We start from the raw sequence: 23888 nt of genomic DNA, 5'->3' as shown, positions 1-23888 counted from the left end.
AATTCCTGCATCTCCTGTCTGTCAGCTATCGTTCGCTTGGCAGCCTGAGCTCCGATTTCTAATGCAGCGTTTTGCTCTGGCCTATTGTGGTTCTCATGTCCGGGGGCGCCTTGGCCCCTGGTATCAGGAGCGGTGCTAAGGAGGCTGCTTTTCAAAGGTCCTTAAGTAGAGTTGCCAACTTTCTACTTGCACAAAACCAAACGCCCTTGACCCAACCCCTTTCATGCCCCTTCCCCAAGGCCCCACCCCGACTCACTCCAGCCCAGCCCACCTCCCTCAGTCGCTCGCTCTCACACCCTCACTCACTTTCACTGGGCTGGAGCTGGGGGTTGGAGTGCAGGGAGGGGTGAGGGCTCCGGTGGGGATGCGGGCTCTGGGATTGGGCTGGAGATTAGGGGTTTGGGGTACCAGAGGGGGATCCGGGCTGGGGCAGAGGGTTGGGGTGCGGACTCTGGGGGTACTTTGGGTGCGGGAGGGGGCTCAGGGCTAGGGTAGGGGATTGGGGTGCGGGTGGGGGTGTGGGGTCTGGGAGGGATTAGGGTACAGGAGGGGGTTCCGACCTGGGGCAGGGGGTTGGGGTGCCGGGTGTGAGGTCTGGGAGGGAATTTGGGTGTGGGAGGGGGTTCTGACCTGGGGCAGGGGGTTGGGGTGCCGGGTGTGAGGTCTGGGAGGGAATTTGGGTGTGGGAGGGGGTTCCGACCTGGGGCAGGGTTTCTGGGTGCGAGCTCCGGTCAGGCGGCGCTTACCTCAGCCGGCTCCTGGTTAATGGCACACCGGCGTTAAGGCAGGCTCCCTGCCTGCCCTGGCTCCGCAGGGCTCCCAGAAGCGGCCAGCATGTCCCTGAAGCCCCTAGGAGGAGGCATGGCCAGGCAGCATTGTGTGCTGCCTGCGCCCACAGGCGCTGCAGCTCCCATTGGCTATGGTTCCCGGCCAATGGGAGTTGCAGAGCCGGCACTCGGGGTGAGGCCATCGCGCGGAGCTTCCTTATCGCCTAGGGGCTCCAGGGACGTGCTGGCCACTTCCGGGAGCCCCACGGAGCCAGGGCAGGAAGGGAGTCTGCCTTAGCCCCACTGTGCCACCGACCGGCCAGACTTTTAATGGCCCGGTGGGCCGTGCTGACCGGAGCTGCCAGGGTCCCTTTTCGAGCAGGCGTTCCGCTCGAAAACCCGACACCTGCCAACCCTGTCTCGAAGGCCCTGATTTGGGAGTGAGCTAAGCCTCCAGCCTCCTGCGCTAAATGAGCTCCCTTAACCTTTTCCTGCACCCCATCCCCACCCCCCCTTTTACCTGCTTCATCTGCCCGGTGTGGGGTGTTGTGACCCTAGAGCGTGAGTTCCTTGCCACAGGGCCTGTCCTCTTGTCCCTGGGGGTGCAGTGCCCAGTCCCAGGCACCCTGCCTCCAGACTGGGTGTGACGAAGTGGGAATGGTCTTAATGTTTTCTCTGAATACTGTGTGGGTGCCTCAGTTTCCCCTATGCATTTCTTAAGTATCTAGGTGATGGAATAAAGGTGTGATTGTTGCAGAGCCCGAGAGGGCAGGGGTGTGCAGGGGTCTCCACAGAGAATGGCCGACACCCTGTCTCCTGGCAACTGATGGCCTGGGCCCCTCCCCTACAAGGTGCTAACTGAAGGTGTTGGAGAACAAAGAAATCAGGTGACCTCCTGGCCCGGGAAAGAGACAAAGGCTGGAGGGTTTCAGTTTGGAGCTGGCTGGGGAAAGGGAGGGAGGCCCAGCACCGGGGTCTGGTCTCCCTACCCCCAAGATGGACCTGACTGAGGCATCCTGTTCTCTGTCCCTACAAGCTCTGTTTTGGACTGTGATCCTGTCGTCTAATAAACCGTCTGTTTTACTGGCTGGCTGAGAGTCCCGGTGAATTGCAGGAAGTGGGGGGTGCAGGGCCCTGACTCCCCCATGCTCCGTGACAACTGGGGCCTCTGGGTAACGTTGCAGTAGGAAGATGTCACGGATTGCTGTTATTACTGTCTGAGTCGTGTTATCATTATTTGTTCTCCGGCTTTGGGTGGGTCCATGCTGCGGATTTGCTTGTGTCCCACAGTGTCTAATGGGGTTGGAATCCCGCAGGTTTGTTATCCTGGGGGAGCTCAGCATCCGTGTGACCAGTGCCAGGGACATATGCGTGTGTGATCTCCTGGCCACATGGAGCCCACCCGGGCCCCCCTGTTCTGGGCACACCTTGGATCTGACTGTCAGCCGAGGGCTGAGCACTGGGCATGTTGCCAGCACAGGTGTGCTCGAGGACAGCAACAGTGGGTTCGTTGCCCGGTGTGCTTCGCGTCAATAAACACACCAGGGGGAGAAGCAAACAAAGTTTATTTGGGATCCCAAAGCAGTGCAAGGAGACAGGCACGTCTCAAATCAAGCACATTAACAGGAACAGTTTTTCTTCTTTTATACATTTTGCAGTTAAGCCTCACCCCCCCCCCCCGCCCTTTCCGCTCTAGCCCTCCCTTTCTCCCCCCCATTCCTCCCTCTACCCCTCCCGTCCCTGGTAATAGTTAAGTCATTCTTGGCAGCTATAAGCCTAGCTTGTTAGTAACTTCTTTAAACCGTTATCTTGTCCTTTTTCCCTTCAGCCAGAAACATGCAGACCTCATTATTACTGCTTGAGCAGGGGGTTGCACACAGATAACTGGTTGCTTACATATTCCAATTGCACCTGGCTTTTGAGGTTGATTAGAGTTTAAACATGGAAGGATAGAGTTTGGTTCACTTAGGCCTAGTGCAGGAAGGCTTCATTGACACTTAGTGGCCTTCCACCCTCCCGAGTTACCTAGGGTGAGGCTTAATGACGTCAACAGGCATATAACCAATGTTCTGACTTGACCCCAGCCTCATGGCCCGGTGATCCTGGCCTGTCCTCCCCTCCCCCACAGGGGACAGACCCCCACAAAGATGGTTGGCCTGGAGGGGGTTTGGCTCCTGTCAGTTTTCAGGAGATGCTGGTGTAAGGGGACTGTTGCCCCCTTACTAACATTCAGTGGGGTGTTTTGGTTGCTAGCGCCCAGCACTAAAAGGGGAGGGGTCGATGGGAAATCAGGACCCTGAGACGGACAGTCCCCAGGAACAATGGGGAGAGGCCAATGCTCCAGATCAGCCTGATTGACAGGGCGGGCAGCTAATCAGGGAGTCAGGAGGCCAGGGGGGTCCCGTCCTCCGTGTGAACTGGACTGAGTCAGACAGAGTGGGGCGGAGCTCAGGAGAGAGCAGGGGCCCGAGCTGAGCTGGGGAGCAGAGCCGGGCCAGATCCAGAGGGGCCAGAGGCGCAGCCCAGAGAGAGCAGAGCTGCCCTGGGAGCGGAGCTGCAGCCACAGAGCCGGGGGCCAGAGGCGCAGCCCAGGGAGCTGGAGGCGGAGCAGCAGCAGCAGCCGTGCTGAGGCCGAGTGGAGCCGGGGCTGGAGCCGTCCGGAGCCGGGTGCGGGGAGCAGCTGGGGAGAGTGAGGGGGACCCTGGGCAGTGGGCCCAGCACAGGGAGACGCCTCAGCCAAGAGGCTCTGCAGGCCAGACTTGGAGGGGGATCGTAACCCTGATAGAGCGGGGGCGACGCTGGAAAAAAGGGTCCTGTAGGGTTACCACACCGTCCGGTTTTTCCCGGACACGTCCGGCTTTTCGGCAATCAAACCCCCGTCCGGGAGGAATTGCCAAAAAGCCGAACATGTCCGGGAAAAATACCGTCCGGGCACTTCCCCTCCCACGGCTGCTCTGCTCCTCCCCAGACTCAGACTTCGGCTCTGTTTAAGAGCCAAGCTGCCCGAGCCAGCGCTACCGGCTTCGGGCAGCCCCCTTGCCTCTGGACCCCAGCTGCCGGAGCAGAGCAGCTGGAGCCGGGGAGGAGAAGTGCCCGGCCGGCGGCTGGGGTCCGGAGGCATGGGGCTGCCCGAAGCCGGTAGCGCTGGCTCGGGCAGCTTGGCTCTTAAACAGAGCCGAAGTCTGAGTCCAGGGAGGAGCAGAGCAGCTGGAGCCCGGGAGGAGAAGTGCCCGGCTGGGGGCGCAGGGTCCGGAGGCATAGGGGCTGCCCGAAGCCTGAGCGCTACCGGCTTCATGGTGGGCCAGGCAGCCTCCAGACCCTGTTCCCCCGGCTGGGCGCTTCCCCTCCCGGGCTCCAGCTGCGCTGGGGAAGCGCCAGCCGGGGGCACAGGGTCTGGAGGCTCGTGCAGCCCTTTTCATGTAGCTGGGAGGGAGGAGGGGGAGTTAGGGCGGGGACTTTGGGGAAGGGGCGGGGAAAGGGCGGAGTTGGGGCGGGGCCATGGGTTGGGAAAGGGGCGGGACTAGGGCCCGTGGAGTGTCCTCTTTTTTTATTTTTTAAATATGGTAACCCTAGGGTCCTGCCACCTAGAGCCTGAGAGCATGGCCACCGCCCGAGTAAGTGTCCAACCCACAGCGTCTCTGCAGCACAGCCAGGGCCTGAGAAGGAGCCTGGGACCTACAAGGAACAGCCTGTGACCTGCCCTGACGCTCCAGAGAAACTGGTTGTGATGTTCCCGGCCACAGAGCGGGGTGATGTGTTTTCCTTTAACCTTTCCCATTTTTCCTTATTCTTTTCTTTAGATTAATTGTTAATTAAACAACTTGTATTTGCTTTAAATTGTATGAAATGATCCGTGGGTCAGGGAGGTGCCCAGTGCAGAGAGAGCACCCCGGAGTGGGGACACCCTAGCCCCTGTCCTAGGTGACCACAGCAGGGTTGGGGGTCGAGCCCCCCAGGAATCCTGGGCCCAGCCTTGTCGGGGTTATGAGGACTCTGCCAGACAGGAGAGTGGAAGGGGAGTCCTCAAGGGCAGGGAGGCCTCTGGGTAAAGGAAGTGGGAGCGAGGACTCAGATCCTTTTGCTAGCCCACTTCACCCGGGTAGTGCAGAAGCCAGGAAAGTTCCCCACAATAGCGGGACCATTCCCCCGCTTACACTGGCAGGGCCGGACCCCAAACCACAGGCCAAGGGGCCACTGAGCACAATCACACGGTGACCACAGCCACAAGCTGCTCCCCATCCCTGCTGGATGAATGTCGGGTGAGACACAGAGACAGCGGTTGGGAGCCACAAACCCTCTGCCAGCTGGGCAAAGCTGGGAATGTGACGACCAGACAACACACCTGCCTTCAGGTGCTTTGGGTGGATGTTCCTGATTGCATGGGTGTGTTGTCGGCACAGAGTGCCCGAGGACAGCAACAGCGGGGTTTGTTGCCCGGTGTGCTTCGCACCAATAAACACACCAGGGGGAGAAGCAAACAAAGTTTATTTGAACATGGAAGGAGAGAGTTTGGTTTACTTAGGCCTAGTGCAGGAAGGCTTCATCGACACTTGTGGTCATCTACCCTTCCGAGTTACCTAGGCTGAGGCCTAGTGACGTCAACAACTCCCTCCTTTGAGAATACTCAACAAGCTTTTGGCTGAGTTTTCTCATATTCTGTGGACAAGATATGATTGAGTGCCATGAAGCTGGGGTTTTCAATGAGAGGGTATGCCGGGATTTTGGGGGAACAGGGGGCACAAAGCTTACGGAGGAGCATTTTAAAACAAGCAATTAGGAGGAGGGTGACCAGGCACAGTACCACACCTGCGAGGAGGAGACGCACAAGGCCACCCCCCAGTCCTTCCAGGTCGGGCAACCAACTTCAAAGGGAATCGAAACCTGTGGGTTCCCTTTCCTGGGCCTTTCACTGCTCAAAAGCCTGTTCGGCTGACAGGACGTGCTTATTAATGTCCTGTGAGTTTTCCGGGACATAAGTACAACATTCACTTCCAATAATGGCACACACCCCGCCCTGGGAGGCTAAAACATAATCTAAGGCCTATCTGTTTTGCAGGGACAGCAACCGGAGCTGGTAAAGTTCTGAGTTAAGGCTTTTTTTTATGGCCAAGGTTTCATTGGCGAATTTGGTGAGAAACACAGAGAGCCTACGATAAAATTGGGTTAGCCGTCCCACCCCATAGGATGGGAGGAGGATCATACCCAACCTGTCTCCTTTTGTAATGGGCTCTGGGGTGGCATACAAAGAGCTACGCTGTCTGGGGCGGCCAGGGGGCAGTTTAGGGAGGACACGAAGGGGAGGGGCAAGATATCCTAGAGAGGGGGGGAGGGATAGCTCAGTGGTTTGAGCACTGGCCTGCTAAACCCAGGGTTGTGAGTTCAATCCTTGAGGGGGCCACTTGGGGATCTGGGGCAAAATCAGTACTTGGTCCTGCTAGTGAAGGCAGGGGGCTGGACTCCATGACCTTTCAAGGTCCCTTCCAGTTCTAGGAGATGGGATATCTCCATTAATTTATTATTTTATAGCAGCTTCCATACCACCGATGCGGTAGCCACTTATAGGCAGAGATTCTGCAAATGTAAAAGGAGTGGCCATTTCCTACCAAGCCATTATAACCGCTGCGCCACCTGTTTGTTTTTTTGTCATTAAACGTTGCGAACCGGGCCGTAGAGTTGGATCTGCCATTAACATAGACAGGGATGGAGGCGCTACTGTCAGGGGATAAATAATACTGACAGGTGCTATTCCCAGCGGACGAGGTGTGATTGCTGGACTTGAACTGTCGATAGCACACCAACCCGGGGGCCACTGACCGCAGCCTAATAGGGGAAGGGATCTGCGTTGAGTTGGCCTGCGGCTTCCAGGGGTCGTCCCTTAATGCATACTGGGATTCAATGGTACAGTTTTGCGACAAGGGGGTACCCAAGGTATTTCTTCCCCTACTGAACCATCCCCAACAGATATCTGACCAATTCTGGGAAACTGCTCTCTAGGGTAACCCTGCTGCGTGGTGCCGGACTTGGGAGCATACCCAGCAGTTAGAGAGGTTAAACTCTTGGGCAAAGCAAATCTTCAAGGACTCATATGTGTTTGTTTCCAAGTTAGTAGGGATTCCTTTCCATCCCGCATGTGGTCGGGAGGAAACGGGAGGTAACGAAAGGAGTGTCCCTATGGCAAAGAGTACCACTGTGGCAGACCCTGGACCTGGACTCATGCTGGGCAGGTGACCCTAAGGCCTAACAATTACAATTCCCCAAATACCCACAAAATAACAATTACTAGTAGCAGGCAGACTAAAAGCAAAAGGGACCTTGCCACCAGGTTAGGCCGGCCCTGTGAAAATAAACACAACCAATGCTCAGAGTTCTCGCGGGGAGGGTGCAGCGGCTGTCCAAAGAGGCTACAGGGCATTCCCCACAGACCTTATTGTCTTTTGAATAACAGTTTAAGTCCCAGGTCGTCGCTGGCAGTCTTTTCTGCAGGCTGGACAGTCCACCGTTCAGGAGCGGGCACTGCTTTTAGACGAGAGTGATGGATCCTTCGACCTTTGCTGCTGTGTGGGAGACCAGCAGGACGGTGTGGAGTCCCTTCCACTTCTCTTGGAGAGGCTCGTCCTTCCAGGTCCGAATGAGTACGGAGTCACCTGGCTGCAAGGAGTGGATCGGGGCATCCAGCGGGAGAGGCTGCAAATCTTTGGTATACCTGTGGAGAGAACAAAGAACAGCAGACAGAGAGCACATATACTGAGATAAGAAACCACAGCTTACCTCCCATTCCCCTGCCAGAACCAGTGTACCGTTCATAGGCCATGCCCTTCCAAACATAATCTCGAATGGACTGAGCCCTAACCTGCCCTTTGGGAGAGCGTGAATGCGGAGCAAAACAAGGGGTAGAGCATCAGGCCACTTAAGGGAAGCCTCTTGGCAGACCTTTGAGAGGTGCCGCTTAAGTGTCTGATTTGTGCGTTCCACTACTCCACTGGCCTGCGGTCGCCATGGAGTGTGGAGCTTCCAGGGGATCTGCAGGGCATCCGATATCTTTTGAACGACTTGAGATGTGAAGTGTGTTCCCTTGTCAGATTCCATCCACTGGGGGAGTCCGAAGCGAGGAATGATCTGTTTTGGCAGTGTTGTTACGACATGGGAAGGCCTCAGGCCATTCGCTGAAGCGATCCACCAAGACAAGAAGGTATCTGAATCCTTGGGTCCGGGGGAACTTAGTAAAATTGATTTGCCAAACTAGTCCTGGGCCTGGGGTAGGTTCCAGAGTGGCTGGTGGCACTGACACTCCTGGTCGAGGGTTGTTTTTTTGGCAGACTAGGCATTCAGCCTGCATCTGGGAGGCCAGGGGTCTAAGTCCAGAGGTTAGAAAATATTTATTCATAATCTGGGTAAGAGCCTCTCTTCCTGCGTGGGTGGACTGATGTAGTTTCTGTAGCACTGGCCGTATTAGATTCCTTGGTAGGAGCATTTTTGCTTCCGTGGAGTGGAGCCACCCCTCCTTTTCCTGGAGCCTGAGTGTATCGGCCAGGTTCCCCTCTTCGTGAGAGTACTGAGGGGTCGGGAGCTCCCCCACTGATGGGATGAGGGCATGCATATGGCATCTTCAGCTTCCTGTGGTTCCAGGGTAGCAGCTCGCTTGGCCTCTCTGTCCGCCCTGGCATTACCCTTAGCCACATCTTGATCTTCCCTTTGATGAGCCTTGCAGTGCACCACTGCTACCGCTGAGGGGAGCTGTACCGCTTCTAAAAGCCGGAGAATTTGAGGCCCATGTTTAACCGGAGAGCCTTGGGCTGTCAACATTCCTCTTTGCTTCCACAGACCGGCATGAGCGTGTAGTACTCCAAAGGCATATCTGGAATCAGTAAAAATGTTAACTCTTTTTCCTTTTGACAGTTCAAGTGCACGGGTTAAGGCTACCAATTCAGCCAGCTGGGCTGATGTCCCAGCAGGTAAACCCTCTGCTTCCACGGTTTTGTGGAGAGATACAATAGCATAGCCAGCCCTCCTTTGCCCGTTTACAACTGTGCTACTGCCGTCTGTATACCACTCACAATCAGCATTAGGGAGGGGTTGATCTTTTAAGTCTGGGCGGCTGGAGTATTGGACATCTATGATCTCCAAACAGTCGTGTTCCTGCTCCTCTGTCTCCGGTAACAGGCTAGCTGGGTTAAGGGAGGGACAGGTCTGTCGGGTAACTTCAGGATTTTCTACAAGCTTTGCCTGATACCGAGCAACCCGAGCCTTTGTAAGCCAGAGACCGCCCTTAGTGTCCAGCAGGGCTTGGACCATATGGGGAATATACACTTGCACAATTCCCCCCAGTGTCAATTTCTCAGCTTCCCCAAGCACTAGGGCACTTGCTGCGACTGCCCGCAAGCATGCCGGCCATCCCTTTGCAACTTGATCCAGTTGTTTAGAGAAATATGCCACGGGACGTTTCCAGGTGCCTAATAACTGAGTAAGCACTCCCAGGGCCACCCCTTTCCTCTCATGCACATACAGTTGAAATGGCTTAGTGGGGTCCGGCAGACCCAGGGCTGGGGCTTCCATCAGTTTCCTTTTTAAGATTTTAAATGCCCTGTCCGCTTCTGGGGACCAGTGAAAGGGGTCATGATCCGCTCCCTTAACACATTCATACAAGGGTTTAGCCCACAGTCCATACTCTGGGATCCATATTCTGCAAAAACCTGCCATGCCCAGAAATGCTCGGAGTCGTTTACGGTTGCTAGGGATAGGAATTTGACAGATAGCTTCCTTTCTTTTGTTTGAAAGCTGACGTTCCCCCTGCCTTAGGTGAAATCCCAGATACCAAACTTCTGAAAGCGCAATTTGAGCTTTGCTTTGAGCTACCCTGTATCCTCGGAGTCCAACAAAGTTCAGGAGACTCACAGTAGCTCTGAGACAGGGGATTAGACCCACAGCAGCAATTAGCAAGTCATTTACATATTGCAGGAGGAGGACCCTGTCCTTGTTGTTCCACTCCTCCAAGTCTCTAGCCAGGGCCTGGCCGAACAGAGTGGGGGAATTTTTAAATCCCTGGGCCAGCACTGTCCAGCAAAGCTGCTTTTGAACCCTTCTGTTGCCCTCCCACTCGAAGGAGAAAATCTCCTGAGATTGAGGGTCGACCGGAATCGTGAAGAAAGCATCCTTCAAATCTAGGACAGAAAAATGGGTGTACTGCCCCTCTATAGAGGCCAACAGCGTATACGGGTTTGGAACGAGGGGGTGCAGAGTCTTAACCCGCTCATTAACCGCCCTCAGGTCCTGGACCAGCCGGTATGTGCCACTGGGCTTTCGTTCAGGCAAAATGGGAGTGTTCCAGGCTGACTGGCATTCTCGAAGTACCCCGCACTTTAGGAACTGGTCTATAGTCTCCTGCAGTCCCTCTCTGGCTTCCCTCTTGATCAGATACTGTTTGATTCGCACTGGGCTTTTTCCTGGGAGAAGCTGAATATGAACAGGGGGTTGACGGGCTGCCTTTCCTGGGACCCCTGATGCCCAGACAAGGGAATACACCTGGTCCTCCCACTCACTCCACTCTGGGGCTTGCATGGCTGAGGGTTCAATTGCAAGTGTCATTATCCAGGCATTCTCTGGGGGTAAGGTGAGGGTTATTTCATCTTGGGTGAAATGCAGGGTGGCACCTAAGCGACAAAGCAGGTCCCGTCCCAGTAGAAGCGTTGGACAATCGGGGAGGTAAACCAGTTTGTGAGATAGAGTTCTGTTTCCCAAAGCACATTCCGCTGGGACATACACTGGGCACTTGGTTCCTTTCCCTGTGGCACCCACCACAGTGAGGGACTCTGACACAGTCAGCTGAAGGGGTTGGTTTACGGTGGTTTGCAGCTCCAGAGTCTATTAAAAAGTCTATGTCCGAATCTCCCACCCGCATTTTTACTCGGGGTTCCGGGGGCAGGATAGTCCGTCTCCCCTGACACCCCTATTCCTGATCCTCCGCTGCCATCATAGGGGTACCTTCCCTTTCGGGGCACTCATTTTCCCAATGTCCCTCCTTTTGGCATCTGGCACACTGGTTGCGACCCAGACGCCTTTCCTGTGAGCCAGGGCGCCCATGTCCTCTCATTCCCTGGCCCCTTCCACCTTCCTGAAATCTTCCCTGCCACCGGCCTGTACTGCTGCAACCATCATTTTCCCTTGCCTCTTTTCCTTTTCTCCCTCCCTAAGGCTGTAAGCCCTGTTTGCAGTTTCCAGAATCTGTGCTATGGTCATGCCCATCAACTCCTCCTTTTTCTGTAGTTTCCTTTTAATATCAGGGGCCGCACGGCTGGTAAAGATACCCTTTATGATTGCCTCAGTTTCCCGTTCAGCGGGGTTTGCAGTAGTAGTTTGCCTGATGGTATCCCGAATACGCTGCAGAAAAGCAACCGGACTCTCTTTTGGCTCCTGTACTAGCTCATAAGGCTTAGCCCAATTGTTATGTCAGACAGCCGAGTGTCGGAGGCCATGTAAAAGCAGCTCCTTGTAGGAGGTGAGACGGGTTTGGCCCACAGGGTCATTATGGTTCCACCCGGGATCTGCTAGGGGGACCATGTCCGCGGGCACCGGGACGTGATTTGGATTCAGATCATGTCTCCGCTGTGTCTCCTCCCTTGCTTTAGACACAACCTGATTACGCTCCACCTCAGACAGCAGGGTCCGCATAAGGACATTACAATCATCCCAGTCAGGTTTACAGCTAGCCAGGCTGTAAAAAGACCATCAAAGACCGAGATAAACTTGCTTCGGTTCGTAGAGAATTCCCCTGCCTGTGCCTTAAAGGCTGCTAGGTCCACCGGGTTCAAAGGCACGTGCACATAGACCTGCATAGTAGTGGCCGGGCGTTTTTGTGATCCTGGGCGGGCCACCATGGTCTCAGTAACTAATGGATAGAATCCCACCGAGGGGGCAATCTCTGGAGCCCGAGGCACCCTGTCTTTATATGGTGGGGGTGTTGGAGCCGAAGGGGACACCGACTGCCATCACAACCGGGGGAGGGTTCTGGGGACTAACAGTAGTTACTACCGAACCTGTCGGAGTCAAATTACACCTTTGCAAAAGATCTGACCTATCTTTTAACAACATAAACAACTGTACATACATATGTTCATTCCATTTACCCGTACGCTGACAAAACAGAAGCAATTGAAGGATCGTATTATAATTAAGTGATCCCTCCGGTGGCCACCTTTCCTGGTCCTCTAGCTGATATTGAGGCCAGTCTACTGTACAGAATCTTTTCAGTTTACTTTTAATCAACGGATCCGATTCAAACACTTTCCAGTTCACCAGAATGCATTCTAAGGGCGTACACCTTGCCCTGCCTGCAGTACTTTGTCCCTGCCCCATATTCTAGGGAGACTCTGGGCGTCCCCAGGTCAAAACAGGTAAAGTCCCCACTGGACTGTTCCTACCTTATCCACAGGACCGGTTCCCCACCATCGCCCGCAGCTTCTTCTCCACTGCTCGAGCGCGTTGCACTGTTGTGCCCTCTGGGGTCGACCAAACCACGTCTCCGCCGAGGCCCCCGGTAAAGTCACCGGTGCGCGCTGGGCGTCGGTCGTCGCCGTAATCCGTCGACCTCCGAGAGGGGTCCGGGCAAGGCTAAATTTCAGCGTCGAGCCCCACGTTGGGCGCCAAGACTGTTGCCGGCACAGAGTGCCCGAGGACGGCAACAGCGGGGTTCGTTGCCCGGTGTGCTTCGCGCCAATAAACACACCAGGGGGAGAAGCAAACAAAGTTTATTTGAGATCTCAAAGCGGTGCTAGGAGACTGGCATGTCTCAGATCAAGCACATCAACAGAAACAGTTTTTTTTCTTCTATACATTTTGCAGTTAAGCCTCCCCCCCCATCCCCCTCTAGCCCTCCCTTCCTCCCCCCACCCCATTCCTCCCTTTACCCCTCCCGTCCCTGGTAATAGTTACTAAGCAAATAGCAATTACATTGAAGCAGTTAGATTATTTTGGCAGCTATAAGTTTAGCTGGTTAGTAACACTTCTTGAATTATTACCTTGTCCCTTTTCTTTGATTCGTTACCTCCCCTTTCAGCCAGAGGTCTGCAGGCCTCATGATTACCGCTTGGTACCGGTAAGGGGGGTTACCACTGATAGCGGGCTGCTTACACATTCCAATTGCACCTGGCGTTTGAGGTCTAAACTTTTTAGAGTTTCAACATGGAAGGAGAGAGTTTGGTTCACTTAGGCCTAGTGCAGGAAGGCTTCATTGACACTTATGGTCGTCTACCCTCCCGAGTTACCTAGGGTGATGCCCAGTGACGTCAACAGGTGGGTCCCTTTAAGACGTTCAGGTTGTGTATTTCCAGGGTGAGAACTGGGGCTGACAGGGCCAGCAGGCCGGCGAGAAGCAGGAGACGAGGGCACCGGGCAGCTGTAAAAGGGAAGAGCCGGTGAGAAGCTGGGAACACAAACCCGCCCTTCAGGAGCCGCGATTCCCAGTTCCCTCTGCCAGGACAGTGCCCCCTGGAGCAGCCAGCTAAGAGCTCGCTCCGCGGCTCCGTGCTCACAGCAGCCCAGAGGGGAGGGGAGCTGGGGAGCCAGGCGGGGCGATTGGGAACGTGGGGGCAAGATGATGACCGGGGTAAGGGGAATTATGGGAGAGAAGAGCATTGGGGGAGGAGTGTCTGGAGGACTGAACCAGGGTTGTCGGGGAACCTGTGGTTCTGGGGAGCCCCGTGCATGGTTGCTTGAAGCTGCAGCCTCTGTTCCCTGGCACAACCCTATGGGAAGCCCTAGTTGCCTTGCTGTGGAGACAGTCACTGTTGCCCAGCCCAGATTCCCAGCTCGGGCCAGTCCCACAGTCAGGCTCCCCCGTCCATCCCCCTACACACAGACATCCTCCCCCCAGATTTCCAGAGCCCTGCTTAGCCCTGCCTGCCCCCACCCCTGCTCCGCCCGTAGCCTGTCTCCCAGGGCCCAGCCCACGCCCCGTGCTGCCCAGCCAGCCTCCCTGGCTCACTGTGGCTCTGCAGGGTGCAGTGGGATCAGATAATGCTGCTGAAGAGGGAAGATGAACATGCCCCTTTTCTGTTGGCAGCTTGTGTGTAACCTCACGGCCTGGGAATGGGACTGGCATCAGTGCCAGGTGCGGCTCAGGAACAAAGAACAGGGATTTCGCTGGCCAGACCACTGTCTAACGTCCCAGGACCCCATCCCCACGTGTGCTCTGAGGGGAGTGTGAGAAGCTGCCCGTGGCGACAGGCAGGGGCCGGCCAGGAGCCCCGGATTGGGAGGGAGCCGGGAGATTTCAAACCAGAGTATTTTCAAATGTTTCCTATGAAAGGATTGATCGGCACAAGCTGAATGATGGTGTCACACGGAGCAGCTCCACGGTGATGCCGAGGGAGGGGGCACTGATCCCCTCAGAGAACTGGGCCCTGCTGACTGCAGGGGCAGGACGGATGTAGAGATGAAGAGCCAGGCCCTGTGCCAGGTGGCATGGGAGCACCAGGGGCCTCTTTCCTCCCCTCCCCCTGGCTGTGCAGGAGTGGGACAGGGTTCCAGGACTCAGCCCAGGTGATCTGTGTGTCATGCTGGTTCCGCTGGAGAACCATCCAGCCCTCGCTGGTGCTGTTCAGCTCTCAGTAGACCTCGAATTGATGGAGTCCTGTGGGCTGGATGACGAAGACGCCACTGACCCTGTTCCAGGTTATCTCGCTGCAGTCCTTGGGCCAGGCTGTGGGCAAAACAAGACAAGTTGTCAAGAACAAAACCTCATGGAACAAAACCCCGCTCAGAGTTACGATCACAGTGGAGTTTCCATAAAATCTTTCCTTAGCCTCCTTCCCAACTCCTCCGCCGAGGAATAGCAGCTGCGTCTTGGCCAGATCAGGCTGCACTGAGGAGTCCTGGAGGTGAGCTCTGGTCTCTAGCCTCACGCCAGACTGATGTCCCCATAGCTGTGCTGGAGGGAATTCTCACCGCTGGCACTCTGCTCCCAGATCTCTGCAGGGTGTGTGTGTGTGTGTTTCACCCCTGTGAGGGGGGACAATGCAAGCGGGACACACTTACCACTTACCCTGGGCTACCCGCATCTCACTGGCTCTGCTGCGCCGGAAGCTCCCTTTCCCCTGATCTGTGTGGGGAGGAGAGAGCCGAGTGACGTGAGGGCTTTACAGAGGATATTCCCAGCTCCACAGCTGGGCGTATTCTCAGCACATTCGCCTCCCTGTCCCTCCGCTGGCCCAGCTGTAGGCCTCAGTTATCCGCTGGGCACTGGGGCGCCTCTCCCTGCTGGATTGCTCCAAACTCTGACACCCGCGGGGAGGCAGGAATTCACCCAGAATCCCTCCAGAGCAGAGACCCACCCTGGTACCCTCCTCAGCCTGGCCACAGCTCCGCGTCGCTGCCAAGAACCATCAGCAGGAGGGGGCCGGAGGCCTGATAGGCTCTGCCTGCATCGGGCACCAACAGGCTCCTTCCCTCTGGGCCAGGGCCCGTTCGCACATGCGCAGGGCGGCTCCCTGGGCCCAGCCCCCAGCCCTGAGCTCAGGCTCCCTTGGGCCCTGCTGTGTCCCTCCAGGGACAGCACATGTCTCTCCGACAGCCCCTTCTCGAAGGGTGGGAGAAGAGCTGGCAGCAGGCAGGAGAGGCAGGATTTCCTGCCAGCTCTCCAGCCAGCCAAGGCTCTGAGGGACGGGGCGGGAGGCCAGCTTCTCCTGTGTGCCCATCCCCAGCCAATCAGGGCTATGGAGGCAGGGCCAGTCCTCAAAGCACTGCTCCTGATCCATGTGCGGGTGTCATGACTTCGACTAACCCAGACTCCCCTTAGCTGCTCTACCTGGCTCCTGGCCGCTCCCCTCCAGTCTGGCCCAAATGCAGCCACCAACCTCACCGCCCGCTCCCGTGGCTCTGCCCACACCACCCAGAGGCCGATTAAGGTTTATTGGGGAGCTGGGTACAAAGAACATTTGGTCTCCCCAGCTCCCCTCACCATGGGGTCCTGCCCCTTGGTCCTCCTCTTCCCCCCAAGGCTCCACTCCCAGGCCTGGCCGGAAGCTGGCCTGTGGTAAGAGCTGCCCAGGGAGCCCAAGTCACAGTGGGGAGGCCCGGACTCTCCACCTACCCTGGGCGGCATTCCCTGGGGGTGGGGATACAGACTGTGGGCTGCTCTCAGGTTCCCTGGCTCCACTCAGGGGGTGGGAAGTGGGAGGGAGTGGATGGGGGCGGGGCAGGGTGGGGGCGGGGCTAGAGCGGGGCTCCCCCCTGTCCTCTTTTTGATTGTGGAAATATGGTAACCCTAGCAGACAGGCCCCAGGGTGTGGGGGGGATGAGCTCCCTATAGAGCAGCAGTAGCCCTGAGGGAGCAGGTAGCATCTCCGTGAGGTCGACTCCCGCTGTGGCCGGGGGTCGCTGCCTTTTGGAGCACCGGGCAAGGAGGATGGGGAGGGCCTGGCTCCCGGCTCGGCCGGAGATTGGCTGAGGTGAACAGGCTCGAGCTGCGTGCCCCAGCCGCAGCCGCAGCCGCCCCAGCTCCACTCCCTGCAGAAGGGTGACAAGACACCCTACCATGCCACCCTTCCTTCTGCGCTGCTGCTGACGGCGGCACTGCCTTCAGAGCTGGGTGCCCGGCCAGCAGCCGCCGCTCTCCGACTGCCCAGGCCTCCCCACACACATGGGTCCCACGGGCATGGACAGCCCCCTGACCACGGAGCCTCCCTGGACCATTGCACCCTGGGCGGTTGCCCATCCCCAAATCCAGCCCTGCTCATTGACTTTCAATGGGCTCTGTGCTCCTAAGTAACTCGTGACCTTTGGAAAATCCCTCCCCCCATTTTTGCTTGTTGCTATGTGACTGTCTGACTGCGGCCAGCAAGCAACAGCCCTTACAGGAGACAGCCCCTGGGTCTGTGACCTCTTCACTGAAGCACATGGCCAGGCAAAGCTGGGGGCAGAGCCCTGATTCTCAGGCTGAGGAGCGGCTCCGCCTGCTGTGGGAGTGGAATACACCCCGTGTCTGCCCCACAGGCTCTCTCTGGGTATTGTATCGACAGCAGGTAGCCCATAGTCTCCTCTCCCAGCATCCCAGTCTCTCCTCCTCCAAACGTGAGAAAGGACTGGTGGCCCAAGGAGTTACTTTTGGTGCAGTTGAGAGCAACAGGCCCATCCCAACAACCCTACACTAGGGCCTGATCCAACGCCCACTGAAGTCAATGGAAGATTGCCTGTTATCAACTGGCTTTGGACTCGGACCTACTTGCACACGTGGACAGTAATTCAAGGTACTGATTAAAGGGCCCCTCAGGCCACTGCTGCAGCTACCCAGATATCGTCAGACGTGCAGGCCTGGCTTTCAAATCCTGCTAGGCCATTGCCGAAAATTCCCTCACAGCAACCTGCAGACCCCTAAGACTGTGGGGCAAGGAACCCAGCCAGGTCTGCCAGCCCAACTCCCCCAAGGCAGGATGGCTGAGAATACTGGGAATGGATCTACGCAGTACGGTGCCCACGAGAGCACAGCAGAGAGTAAGTGGCAGGGAACAGAAAGTTACCAACTGGGGCCACCACATTTAAAATGCCTTTTTAATGTGAAGCTTTAATCCCTGCTAATGAGCAGTAGAGCGGGTGTTTATAAAAACCCTTCGGTGTTTCTGGATTTCCCCACCCCTGTGACCTCTGGAACTGCGCATGAGTCTGAGAGCAAAAGACACTGAAAAGTCACTACGGATCCGAGGCATTTACTCTTCTCGGAGCTTCTACATCTGGATACTGCAGGTTTTGCAAATGATTCTTCTGATTACGAATATCACTAAGTCAAGTCAACGCAAAGCACAAGTGCCCAGCAGAGATTAGCTCGGAAAGTGCACGGAAGAAAAGAAAAGAGAAAGTTGCCCCATTTTGGATAAACATGATACTTCCCCTCTGAGTTGGGTGTGAGGTTTGGCCATGACACACGCTGACCCTTTTCCCTCCCTTCGTGGAGCAGAGGTTGGCCTCACTGCAGACAGGAGGGTGGGGAAGGGGTGACTAACAGTAGGACGCTGGTTTGATGAGGATGGCGGAGGCTTGGCAGTTCCCACTACAGAAACTACCCCAAGTGATGCTCCCTTTGACGTTCAGTCGAACAGAATGACAAGCCGAGTACCACCAGCCCCCCTCATAGCTAGATGCACAGTTCCCACTGGAAGTGTCCTGATCCAGGTCTTTAGCAGAGAACTTCATGTTGTCATGCACGGTGCTAGGATTGTTTGAAGTCATGGCATCCCCTGCAGTCCCAGTGTAAGAGCCCAGCCTCAGCCTGTAGCCTTTGGACTCGTCTTCCAGACCGAAGAGGTTGTAGTCTGCGTATTTCATGGTGCCGGATGAATCGTGGATGACAAACCTGACCTGGTAGACCTTCTGCTTGGCGATCCGATAGATGTACTCCGTCCCCAGCCAGTAGTCATCCTGCACGTTGCCAAAGCCGTACTTGTAGGTGCTCCAGGACTCAGCCCAGGTGATCTGTGTGTCGCGCCGGTTCCGCTGGAGGACCGTCCAGCCCTCACTGGTGCTGTTCAAGTCACAGTAAACGACAATCTGGTGGAATCCTGTGGGCTGGATGACAAAGACGCCACTGACCCTGTTCCAGGTTATCTCGCTGCAGTCCTTGGGCCAGACTGTGCACAAGAGAGAGATCGCTTTCACTAAACCCCGTGGAACAGAACCCTGCTCAGCTCTTCCCACCCTGGGTCAGTGAGAAAGGGCCCCTCCGGTGTGCCACAGACAGCAGTGTCTGCACTGACACCCCGCATGCTTTGCCAGCCCATTGTCAAAGAGGCTTCAACAACGGATGCAGACACTGAGCCCGAATCTGCTGGCACAGCCCTGGCATTAGGTCCTGTCACCCACTCCTGGGCAGTTTATTCTCTAACTAGCTACTTTGCACGTGCACACGTAGGTTTCCCAGAAGACAAACAGGCCCCTGTTCATACTCTGCAGGGGTTTTCGAGGAGGTGTTTAACACGGCAGACACGATGCGTGGGACACTGCAAGCTAACAGCACCGTGTGTCCTGTGGGGTGACTGTATCTTACAGCAGCGGGTTCTGCACCCCCTCAGCTCTCAGCAAATTCCTGTGCCAAGGGCTCTCCAACAGGGCGTGTGTGCTGAGGCCACCGACACCAGCTGCTAGGGAAAGGAGGAGTCTGTGGAGTCAAAGGATCTTGCCACTCATCCCAAATTTTGGCTGCAAACTCCCCACACCTGCAGTAGTGAGGGACACGGCCCAGTGGGTCCTGGATCCCACACAGTCTATCAGTGGTGCCACTTTCCCTGCAGAAAGATCATGACCCAAAGCTTCTCCTCTGCAAGACATGTTACAGCCTGTGTGTATCAAGCCCTTTCCCCCACACCCTCCCACCCTCTGCCATCCCTGGGGATTCCCCTCTGGCCCGGTCAGACAATGCATCCCAATGCCTTGTTGTGCCCTGCAGGGAGAAGCTGTGTGAATAACTCCTGTTGTTCTTCATATCAGAGGGGTAGCCGTGTTAGTCTGAATCTGTAAAAAGCAACAGAGGGTCCTGTGGCACCTTTAAGACTAACAGAAGTATTGGAGCATAAGCTTTCGTGGGTGAATCTTGCGTCTCATGAAGTGGGCATTCATCCACGAAAGCTTATGCTCCAATACTTCTGTTAGTCTTAAAGGTGCCACAGGACTCTCTGTTGCTTCTTGTTGTTCTTGCATCTCATTTCTGCAGGGCGTGGATAGGTGAAGTGTGGGATACTCTTACCGTGGGCCTCTGGTAACTGTGGGTCACTGGCTCGGCTGTGCCGCAGGCTCCCTTTCCCCTGATCTGTAGGGACAGGAATTGGGAGATCCACGTGATATGAGGGGTTGTCAGAGACTGTCTCCCAAGCACCAGAGAGTGTTAGCAGTGCATTCGCCTCCCCTTCTCCATGTCCCTGAAACCCTCATCCAGGACAAACCGTTCTTTTGCCCACACTTCTGCAAACCCCCCTCACCGCTCTACCTGGCTTCTGTCTGCTCCCCTCCAGTCTGGCACCAAACTCACCGCCCGCTCCCGTGGCTCTGCCCACACCACCTTGTGCCTTCCAGTCCCTTCCCTGGCTCTGCAACTCCTCCTGCAGCAGCTTCCAGCCCCCGCGCCTCCCCTCAAGCTCTGCACAGCCCTGCCCTGCCTAGCTCGAGCTCTGTGTTAATTCTGCACCAGTCGCCCTGCTGCCCGAGCACCCACATCTCTGCCCCTGCCTGGTTCGGGCCCAGGCTGCACCAGTTCACTCCTCCACACCCCCTCTGCTGCCCAAGGCAACCAGCACCTCCTGGCTTTGTCCCGTGCTGCTCCCTGCACTGCAATGGGCCAGCCCCTGTGCGCCCCCGAACCTACCTCCCTCCCCTCCCTCAAACCGCCAAAGAGCTCAGCGTGGTTTGAATAGAGAGCTACGGTTGGATTGTAATTTCTCCCAGTGGCTTCAGGCCTCCATAATCCCCAGGCAGCCAGTGAGTGACGTCCTGGGGCCCCAGGGCTGGCAGGGACCCCTAGGGCCAGGGGGGAGGGCTATAAAAGCAGACACATGACACACCTGCCTTCAGGTGCTTTGGGTGGATGTTCCGGATTGCATGGGTGGATCCCTTTAAGATGTTCAGGTTGTGTATTTCCAGGGTGAGAACTGGGGCTGACAGGGCCAGCAGGCCGGCGAGGAGCAGGAGACGAGGGCACCGGGCAGCTGCAAAAGGGAAGAGCCGGTGAGAAGCTGGGAACACAAACCCGCCCTTCAGGAGCCGCGACTCCCAGTTCCCTCTGCCCGGGAACGGCACAACCGAGAGCTGGGACTGCTGGAGCCTCCCGCCTCGCCCAGCACAGCCTGGCACTGCCGCCCTCGCCCGTCAGTCTGGCTGGGCAGCCGGCCACCGGCCAGGCATGCATGGGGCAGAGAGGAGATGCTAGGAACTGGCCCCGTTGGGACAGAGACTCCCAGGAGGGGGATGGGTGCTGAGGAGTTTGGGATTCGCCCTGGAGAAATGTTCCCGCCCCACAGAGACACCCCTGTGCCATGGAAATAACCGGGCAGGGGAGGGCGGGAGAGTGGGGGAGAGAAAGGGAAAATGGAGATTGGGGCTGGGGGGGCACTGAGAGCCCTGGGGAGGCCTGAAGGGTGGGTAATGAGAACCCCACGGACGGGGGGTGAGGGGGTGGCCACAGAGCCGCAGGGAGGGGAACCCTGAGGTGTGGGGGCTGGGTGGGTACTGGGAGTTCCTCCTGAAGGGACGGGGGTTGGCCAAGGTCACTCAGCCCCGGGGTGTGAGAGGGGGACTGGCTGAGGGCACTCAGAGCCCCAGGAAGTGGGGGGGGCTGAGGGGAGGGACTGGCCAGGGGCACTAAGAGCCCTGGGGGGGGAGCTATCCGGGGGGGGGCACTCAGAGCCCCAGGATGTGGGGGGGGGCTGAGGGGAGGGACTGGCCAGGGGCACTCAGAGCCCCAGGAGGTGGAGGGGGGCTGGTCAGGGGCACTCAGAGCTCTGGGGGGGCTGTCCGGCGGGGCACTCACAGCCCCAGGAGGTGGGTGGGGGAGGGGCGCACAGGATTTCAGGAATTCCCTGGCAGTGAAGAGCTGCTGGCGGGAGGGAGGAGCCAGCCGTGACAATCCCCACTTGGGATCCCTGGCTGGGCTAGTGGCTATGGGGGCCCGTGGCCCAGCTGCAGCGGAAGGTGACCTGAAGGAAATGCCTCGGCCTCAGCCTCCGGCTAGGAAGGGCCTGGGCCAGACAATGACCCACCGCGCAGTGTCCCAGCTCCCTGCCCCACACCTGCGGGGCACGACCCCTCCTCTGTAGGGAGGTTGGCATGTACCTTAGTGCTGCTTCCTCCATCCCCAAAGGCCTCTCCCAGCCAGTCTCTGGCAACCCCTGCCGTTCAATACGCACATTATCCTGCTGTGACATACCGGGGGGGGGAACCCCTCGGGGATGGGGGGGCTGTCACACAGCTGGGCAATTTAACCCAGCTGGGCCGGGGTGACTGTCTCCCTGGAGCTGGGGTCTCAGCCCAGGTTTCTCTCTGCCCTTCCCCCTAGTCGCCCCCAGGCGAGGTGGGAGCGCCCCACGTTGAGTTCCAGCCCCACATTCACACCCACAAGTGCTGGTGGGTTCCAATCCCAGCTGAACTCGCCAACCCAGCCCGAGTGCGGAGCAGAAGGGCCCAGCGCTGCCCCACAGACCCTCTGGCTCTCCGAGCCCGCTCTTACCCATCACCGCAGCACGTCTGGCCCAGGCTGAACGCTGCTGCTCTGTGCAGAGAGGCTGGCACTTCTCGCTCCTGCCGTACGAGGGGCAGGTGCTGCTACCGACTGCTCCCCCTAACCCCCACCCTGCTGCGCTCTGGGGATGCTGCCCTGCTGTGGAGCTCTCAGGTGTCTTGAACTGGAATTTGTTTGGAGAGAAACTGCTAAGGAGCCTTATCAGCCCCGAGCAGAGAGTACCTGGGAGCCTGCCTGGGTCGGGCGGGTCTGGTACAGCCTCCCCCCAGATAAGGCTCTTCCCTGGACCTGCCACCCATTGGAATCTGGAACGATTCCCTCCGAGGTAACACCCGGGGCAGCCAGGGCAGGGCAGGGCACGGCCTGCTCCCCTGGAGCGTTAGGGCTTTCAGGAGTCAGAGGTGTCAGCGGAGCAGGTTGTACGTTAAAGCAGCGAAGGCAGTTGGGGGGCAGAGGAATTGGGTGCTTTGCCATTGCACTTGATCAGCTCAATTGGAAAATTCTTTCAAAGGAAATCCAGATGTATACATCTGACTGGGGTACATGTACACACATACACACGCACACTCACATGTGCACACACTCATGTGCACATACACATACACACATACATACACACATGTACACATACACATATATACAGACGTACACATACACGCACACACGCTGTCCCTGGAGCGCCCCAGGATGCGACTGACGGGGTGGCTGGCTATTATGGAGGCAGAAGGGGGTTGGGAGAAAATAATCAAGAAGAACTTTTGCTGAAAATGCAAACCTAAGCTGGAAATCTGTGCAGGGCTGGGCTCAGCGAAAATGATCTTTTGAGCTGCTCTTATTAACCGTGGTCCTGTACTTCCTGGTTTGCGTCGGACCCAGGAAGGAGACTGGGCTGCTCTCAGCTGTAGAAGCCATTGGAATGAGCCAGGTCGGAATGAGACAGGCCCTCAGAGCCTTCTGCCACCAATCGCCCCAGCAGTCACTGATCCACACCAAACCACGTCCTTCCAGTCAGGCAGTTTCATATGCACACGTCAAACCCTTGGTTTGCCACTCAGACACCACGGTGATGGGCACAGTAAGGACCGAGAGACGCTAAACAGGCAGACAGACAAGGAAATAGTGGCCTTGGCTACAGGTGTGTGTGTGGTGCAAACGGATGAACACCAGTTGCTGGCTGAAGGCACAACCTTAATTCCCGCATCTCCTGTCTGTCAGCTATCGTTCGCTTGGCAGCCTGAGCTCCGATTTCTAACGCAGCGTTTTGCTCTGGCCTATTGTGGTTCTCATGTCCGGGGGCGCCTTGGCCCCTGGTATCAGGAGCGGTGCTAAGGAGGCTGCTTTTCAAAGGTCCTTAAACAGAGTTGCCAACTTTCTACTTGCACAAAACCAAACGCCCTTGACCCAACCCCTTTCATGCCCCTTCCCCAAGGCCCCACCCCCACTCACTCCAGCCCAGCCCACCTCCCTCAGTCGCTCGCTCTCACACCCTCACTCACTTTCACTGGGCTGGAGCTGGGGGTTGGAATGCAGGGAGGGGTGAGGGCTCCGGTGGGGATGCGGGCTCTGGGATTGGGCTGGAGATTAGGGGTTTGGGGTACCAGAGGGGGATCCGGGCTGGGGCAGAGGGTTGGGGTGCGGACTCTGGGAGGGAGTTTGGGTGCGGGAGGGGGCTCAGGGCTGGGGTAGGGGATTGGGGTGCGGGTGGGGGTGTGGGGTCTGGGAGGGATTAGGGTACAGGAGGGGGTTCCGACCTGGGGCAGGGGGTTGGGGTGCCGGGTGTGGGGTCTGGGAGGGAATTTGGGTGTGGGAGGGGGTTCTGACCTGGGGCAGGGTTTCTGGGTGCGAGCTCCGGCCAGGCGGCGCTTACCTCAGCCAGCTCCTGGTCAATGGCACACCGGTGCTAATGCAGCCTC

The 23888-nt window shown here is 57.2% G+C and overlaps 1 protein-coding gene and 1 long non-coding RNA gene across 3 annotated transcripts; both read right to left on the bottom strand.

Annotated features, from left to right (window-relative positions):
• Window positions 1-5235: 5235 nt before the first annotated feature.
• On the bottom strand, window positions 5236-15934 carry LOC135976569 (uncharacterized). Of its 2 annotated transcripts, none has more exons than XR_010593807.1 (3): window positions 14796-15934; window positions 12182-14460; window positions 5236-7470 (listed from the first exon to the last, which is right to left on the bottom strand). It is a non-coding gene; the product is annotated as an uncharacterized LOC135976569 (long non-coding RNA). The 2 variants fall into 2 exon arrangements; XR_010593808.1 differs by having other exon boundaries at window positions 14803-15934.
• A 1354-nt stretch (window positions 15935-17288) lies between these two features.
• LOC135976656 (fibrinogen-like protein 1-like protein) lies at window positions 17289-22150 on the bottom strand. Its single transcript, XM_065573552.1, has 4 exons — window positions 21964-22150; window positions 20303-20446; window positions 19492-19554; window positions 17289-18379 (listed from the first exon to the last, which is right to left on the bottom strand). Exons 1-4 carry the CDS (start codon window positions 21965-21967, stop codon window positions 17751-17753), a joined length of 840 nt encoding a protein of 279 aa, XP_065429624.1. The 5' UTR covers window positions 21968-22150; the 3' UTR covers window positions 17289-17750.
• Between the last annotated feature and the right edge of the window lie 1738 nt (window positions 22151-23888).

This window comes from Chrysemys picta, chromosome 19, assembly GCF_011386835.1.
Source record: "Chrysemys picta bellii isolate R12L10 chromosome 19, ASM1138683v2, whole genome shotgun sequence".
NCBI classification, from domain to species: domain Eukaryota; kingdom Metazoa; phylum Chordata; order Testudines; family Emydidae; genus Chrysemys; species Chrysemys picta.
Note: the sequence above shows the minus strand (reverse complement) of the source record. Positions and strands in the feature narration are given on the sequence as shown.

Coding starts and splice junctions, on each gene's coding strand:
- LOC135976656 (XM_065573552.1), bottom strand. Junction 19,555..20,302: donor CCCAAAGCACCTGAAGGCAG/GTGTGTCATGTG, acceptor CTGTCCCTACAG/ATCAGGGGAAAGGGAGCCTG. Junction 18,380..19,491: donor ACAGTTACCAGAGGCCCACG/GTAAGAGTATCC, acceptor TCTTGTGCACAG/TCTGGCCCAAGGACTGCAGC.